At 56.2% G+C, this 6,551-nt stretch overlaps 1 protein-coding gene across 1 annotated transcript in view; it reads right to left on the bottom strand.

The window, feature by feature from the left end:
• The window catches only part of LOC104547886 (netrin-3-like), a 20,025-nt gene extending 13,749 nt beyond the window's left edge, over positions 1-6,276 (bottom strand). The window contains 1 exon segment of the mRNA XM_010193750.1: positions 5,307-6,276. Coding sequence (XP_010192052.1) covers positions 5,307-6,273 — 967 coding nt within the window. The 5' untranslated portion in view covers positions 6,274-6,276.
• Positions 6,277-6,551: the final 275 nt, after the last annotated feature.

The raw sequence follows: 6,551 nt of genomic DNA, 5'->3' as shown, positions 1-6,551 counted from the left end.
TTTTTTCCCTGCGGGTGCTGGTGAAAAATAGAGACTTTTGAGGCAAATTCTGACACGGGGCTAGGCACTGGGATGCGGTGCCTGGAGGGGGGAGAGCAGCAACTACTGCCTGTGGTCCTGGGCAGACAAGGATGTTGCTGTGCCAGGGATGTTGATGCTCAGCCAGGCTTTGCCAGGGTAGAGAGAGATGTAATGAAGTACCGTTATGTTCAGGCTGCTCTGGCACTCAGCAGATAATGGGGCAGGGAGAAGCCAGCGTTGGTTTGTGCAGCTGAACTGAGGCAGCTGCACACATCTATGGCAAAGGATCAATTTTTAGGGGGCTAGAGGAGCCTCGTTATTCCCTTGCACCACCAAAGGACAAGTTGGGTCACCCCAAAAGGCAGCTTTGTTCTCCCACTGGGAATGCTCAGGGCCACATCTGCAAGCTCCCGGCATCCTCTGGAGAAGGAGAGGGGCCAGCAGCCCAGAGAGGAGGCAATGGGCAGTGGAGGAGAAAGGTTGGGTAAATGATTCGCTGTCCCTGGTGCAGGTCCGTCTCTGCCTCCAGTTTAATTGGTGAGAGAGTAACTGGCTGAGGCCTTTTCACTGACCCTGCCTTGGGCTGGGGCCTCTCCCAGATGGCATGTCCCCGTCAGTCCTGGGGCCACCCTTCTCTGGGAACATGCTGCAGATCCTCCCAAGAGCCAGCTTTTGGGAAGAAACCTCCTCTCGCTGCCCAGTATCATCCCCTCTGCCTGCAGGCAGTGATGCTGCCCACTCCCAGCTGCTCGTCCCAGCCCGGGCTGGGGTCAGCAAACTGCCCCTGGCTCAGCCAAGTCGGGATTTTGGCATGATCCTGGCCAGCCGACATGAGGACCTGGCTGGGCTTGGCCACACTGGGATGGGTGGCTGTCTCCTACTTGGGGACAGGGTCACACCAGCACGCGTGACCGTCCCCTCACCCCAGGCGCAGCCATCCGGTGCTAATTGGGGCAGACGGGTCTCCCCTCTTACCCAGCTAAATACTTCTACTGTTCTTCAGCGCTGACTCAGTTGCAAGCTCTGTCTGTCTCCCGTTAATCACTAATTAAAGGCTTGAATGTTCCCTGCTGTTTGGGGTATTAATAAGAATTTAATTGCACAGTTTGGGGCTAATTACGTGGTAGCTTGCTTCCGGCCTTGTACAGTATGCCCAATTAAACAATCATATGATCAATTAAACAATCACAAGATCTAATAATTCACAATAATAGACTAATTAAATGTTGACACCTTGCAATGGAGCAACCTTCTGTCCCTCTTTTGATGGTGTTTGAACTCTTGCCCAGGCCCTGGCCACCCCACAACCTCTTCTCCTCAGGGCTTCTGCGGATGTAGGAGCCTGAGGCAACGGCACAAGAGGGTTTGGGGCAGGGACACCAGCACAGGATGGGCAGCAGCATGCACCGGGACAGGCGATGAAGCCTGCAGGGCAGGAGTGGGGCTCACTGCCCCTACAAGCTCCCTGGGAATAATTAGCAAAGGCAGCCGGCTCAGCGAAACCCTAGACCGGCCGCTGCTGCCAACCCGCAGCGGATTCGAGCTACGCCCCTGCTTTGGCTGGAGGAGAGCCCGGTCAGGATGGCGGGGCAGGATGGGACTGCACCTCCACCCTGGGGATGGGAACTAAGACCAGAAAAGCCCCTTCCCTTTCCTCCCACCCGCACCACACCTCCATCATGGGGAAGGTGTTTGGAGAGAGGGGCTGGGGCTTGCCCTTCTACCACCAAGAAGCAGAAGTGGAGAGCCCTCCTCAAGGGGCTGTGAGCTGAGAACAGGAGTGTGAGGGACAAGGCTGACAAGCCCCATCCTGGGAGGAGCAGGACTCAGGATGATCAGAGAAGTGGCTGCCTCCCCCCGCACCCCAGATCCTCTGGGATGCTGCGCTCCATGGGGAGTGGGTGCCCAGGCAGGTCTGGCAGCAATCTGCCCACTTGCTCACCTCCAAAAACCATCACCTACCCTGAACCACTCCCCCTGCTCTCCCTGGGGAAGGACTGAGGCCAGTGCTGCTGGGAACCCGTTGGTTTCAAGTGCATCTGCTGGGGCAAGGAGCATCCTGCTGCAGGGGATGCGGCAAGGGAAGGGGCTGCAGATGCAGCTGCCAAGAGGCCACTAGCAGCATGGATCTTGCCGCATGGGATAAAACAGCCCAGCCAGCTCACTGGGGTATTTCTGAGAAGATTTTTGCATGGGAAGCACTGAGAGAGGAAAAAGAAAGCAAACATGTACAGGAAACAGTAGAGGACACAGGGGAGCACACGAGATCCAATCGCTGCTCCGGGGATCAGTGTTTTCAGGCACTGGCATCCCAAATCGATCACCACAGCCCCCCAGCACGAAGTGGAGGGAGCAGCAGCCGAGCGAGGACTTCCCAGGAGAGTGCAGCCCCTTCCCCGCTGAGCACCCTGGATCAAAGCGAGTCCCGAGCATTATCCCAGTGCTCCGGGGAGTGCTCCCGCCGCGGCGGCCACAAAGGGAACAAGAGCTCCCGCATTACCAGCGAGTGCATCAATTACTTCCAGTGGCTGCCTTGTGCTAATCCGCTTCCCCTCCTTTACCCAGGCCGGGTGTTTTGGGGACGGCCTACAGAGGTGGTGACGGGGCTTCCCCAAGCAGCTCCGTATCTGCAAGCAGCGACCGGCAGTGGCGTTGGGAAGGAGGCACAAGTCTGTGAGAATAAAGCTGATGCATCACATGGAGGGGCTCAGGATTTTGACCATCCTGCTCCCACTCTGCCAGGATTATCCTTCACTGAGTCTGATCTAGACTAAAAGTTGGGGCGATATATGGATGGGGACACATCTCTTTCTTTCCTGCCTTCCTCTTTCGCCTATTTTGGGTAGGGCATGCCAGAGGGTACACAGAGCATCCCAGTATTGACAGGGCAAGTTCCCCACAATACACACTGTCATTTTGTGGTATTGAGAAAGCCCCTGTGCCCATGGACTGATGGCGTCGCTCCTCTAACAACCAGGCACGAGGCCATGCACCCTGCGGCACAGAGCTGTTACTGTGCCCCCTTGCCAAGCCAGTGCCATGGTAAAGCCACTGTCACTGTGCCGGCTGTGACATCCCCAAACCTGCCTGCTGCCAAAGTCACACTGAGCCCTGTAACACCGCAGCACAGCAATGTCTTCACAAATGCTACAGCCACCTTACAGCAGCCATGGTGGGGTCATGTCCTATGCAGATGCTCAGATCTCAGGCATCACTGAGCTGTTTCACCTTTGCATTTCTGCAGGGTGCTGCGGAGCACATGGCCAAGTGGTGACATCCCACCACCTCCTGAAGCTGTACCAGCCCCATGGCTCCATCCAGATCCACCTTTGGGGTGCTGCAGCACCCTGACCCTGTCCTGGGCCACCAAGCTACGGCATACACACCTTTTCCTCCTCCCCAGCCATGCACTACAATCCACCAGCATCACCAGTGCCCATCCTCCATCTGCCAGCATCGCTAGTGCCCGGCCACAGGACAGAGTCCGAAGCCCCGCAGCCCCCAGATTGAGCAAAGGGAACTTCCCGGGCGGCCTCTCCTTTTAATTGGTGCTAATTGCTGCGTCTGTTCATGCTGGCTGGGGAGATGTCATTGTTGAAAGGCACAGAGGGGAAGGCTCGGGAAGCTAATCCAGCTTTCAGCCACTAAGCCCTTTGGAGGCGTGTGATGGAGAAGCTCTTTCAGGTCCCTTCAGAGAGGGCACAAAGCCCAAGAGGGGAAAGGGAGAAAGAAGGGGAGCAAATCAACAGGAAAAACTACTTTCACACGCAGCTTGGGGAAGGGTCTTTGTGAGCAGGGCTTGTCAGGGGGAGCTTGAAGGGACCGTGCTGTGCCCCTGCCTCCTCTTCTCTCCCTCGTTTATCTTTTCAGCCCCATCTGCCAAAAGGGTGACACAGCTAGGGGCAGGGATGGTCAGGAGCATGGATCCTCACCCTGCAATGGACAAAGAATGGACAAGAGAGCTGCAGATGCTCTCCCAAAATAAGCCTCCTCTGTTTTAACTCCTTCTGTGCTAGCAGAGCCACCCCTGCTGCCATCACGCTGTTTTACCTGAGGATTCAGCAGCGAGGAGGATGCAGCATGGGGTACCACAAGGGAGGCAGGCACTGGGCTGGGGTCCTCCTTTTGTCCCAGGGAGTTTCCATGGGGTCACTCATCAGCCGGAGCCCTCCTCTGGCTGACCCGCCTGCAGCAGCCCTGGGCAGGGTGCAGAGTTGAGGATTTTTTGTCTGAGCTTTGCTCCAAAACTCATCTTTCTGAGACAAGTGGGAAAACACAACGGATGACACATTCCCACAGGGCGTGAGGTGGTTTAAAGCATTGGTTCCAGCACTTGCTTTGAATTTGCTGCCTTTTTAGCCATTCTTAGAAGAAACACGCTCTAACACATATATATTTAAGCCAACAGCTGGGATCTCAACAAGACATCGATCACAAATACTAACAAGTCCCTCTGACCTCTGGCACATCCACTGAGCCTTTCAAGAGCTGATTAATGGTACAGCTTTCCCTTGTCTCCATTCTCCCACCACCCCCTGGGACATGGGCTCTGGTCCAGGAGGAGCAAGAGGCTGTTCCTGCCTCTCCCAGACCTTCATAGGGCTCTGCCACCCCTCAAACCCATCTGAAACCAGGACAACAGGCAAAAGCCTCCACCAAAATCTCACAAAGATTCATGAGCGGGACAGCCAAGCAATGCCAGTTTGATGTTTTGGAATCATTTCATCTTGATGACAGTATTTTTAACTCACAGAAACCATTGCAAGGACAGACAAGCTAAAACTGCTAAGGCAAAACACCATGCTGGACCAAACATCAAATGATAAAATGTTGAACGGGGCTATCTCTAGTATTTCCTTAATCTCTGCCAAGTTTTTCTGCCTGCCCCCTGCCCCAAAGCACATCTTGCAAGGAGCCACCATGATCCCCGCCTCCCAGCCCAGGGACAGCCAGTTTGCTGCCCAAGTAAACACCCCTGACTGGGCATCCCACATCCCACACTGAGCTTTGCTGACCAGCAGGAAGACACCAGAGATTTTTCCTGGGGGATTCAGTGCTTTGGCTCATGACCAAACCACCGCACCTCCATGGGGGCACCTGCAGCAGAAGCAGGGCAGATGCTTGAGCCTTTCCCATTGCACCCCTTCAGAGAGGAAGATGTTCCCCAGCATCTCCTCATAAGCACACTCCATTGCTTCGGCTCAGCACCCATCATTTCTTCCTCCAATAACCTATTTTAGGCTTTCAACCCCAGAAAAATCAATAAAAAATTAAAACCCACTTACCCAGACACTCGTTGGCCTCACGCGCACTGGCCCGCTGCCAGGGTCGGTCATAGTGGAAGGGCTTGCAGCGGTCACACTCGGGACCCTCTGTGTTGTGCTTGCAGTCGCACACCAGCTTCTGCTCCTTGTCCTTCACACAGCGTGCTGCATGCCCATTGCACTTGCAGCGCCCACCCACCTGCAGCTCCCCCACTGCGTAGTAATAGGGGGTAGAGCCAGTGCCCCCCTCCTCCTCACCAGCATCCCGACCACCCAAGTCACGGAAGAGATGTGGGCGGCTGAAGACCACGCGGATGTCGGTGGCCGTCACCCAGTCCTGGAGCACAGGGCTGCTGTCGAAGTCCTGGGCAGAGGGTCGCCCGTCAAGGGTGCTGAAGGCGATGAGCCCACCAGTGAGGGGGTAGAGATCAGTGAGACCATCGGTGCAGAGGGCCTCCTGCTCGTTCTGCTTGGTGACGGTGGCTTTGCTGGGCTTGCCATAGATCTTACGGCACTGGGAGGAGTAGTACTGGTATGGCACCCAGGTCTTGCCGTAGTCCATGGACTTGAGGATGGCAGTGGACTCAGGTCGGGGCGAGCAGAACTGGAGGCTGACGTAGACCACCTCGAACTTTTTTCCAAGGGAGAGGGTGAGGGTGACATTCTGGGGTGAGTGATGGAGGGTCTCGGAGCGCCAGCACGTCATGTTGGAGGCGGTGTTGAGGTCAGTCAGGTAGGCGGGCGGATGGGCTCGGCGGGGGTCTGAGGCATTGCAATGCCGTGTCGGGGGCTTCCCGCATGTGCTGGAGGCTTGAACCTCCTTCCCAAAGGCAGCGTTGACGAATTCAGGAATGCAGCGGCGAGGAGCGCCGCTCTCATCGTAGCAAGGGTCTGGAGGAGTCTGCTGGGCCACGAAGGGGTTCACCGTCTGGGAGAGGCCCAGCATGGCGGTGGTGAGGAGCAGGCGCAGGAGTTGCAGGACCTCCATCCTCCCAGGACGATGGAAGTGGCTCCTCCCTTGGGCAAGAGCAAAGAGAGTGAATGGTGCCGGCAGTGGAGGCTGGTAAGGGATGGGGAACACACCATGCTTGGCCTGTGACCCATGCACACCTTCCCACCCCACATCTCCTGATGCAGCATCCTGGTAGCGGGGCAGGGAGGTGATAATTTCAGCTGGCAAAAGAAGGGTATTCTGGCCTCACTCCCAAGAAACGCAGGTCTGGGTCTGCCCTGTCTATTAACAGAGGGAAAAGCAAGAACCAAATG

The sequence above is a fragment of the Mesitornis unicolor genome, unplaced genomic scaffold (assembly GCF_000695765.1).
Source record: "Mesitornis unicolor isolate BGI_N332 unplaced genomic scaffold, ASM69576v1 scaffold891, whole genome shotgun sequence".
Taxonomy (NCBI): domain Eukaryota; kingdom Metazoa; phylum Chordata; class Aves; order Mesitornithiformes; family Mesitornithidae; genus Mesitornis; species Mesitornis unicolor.
This window is presented reverse-complemented; position numbering and strand designations above follow the sequence as displayed.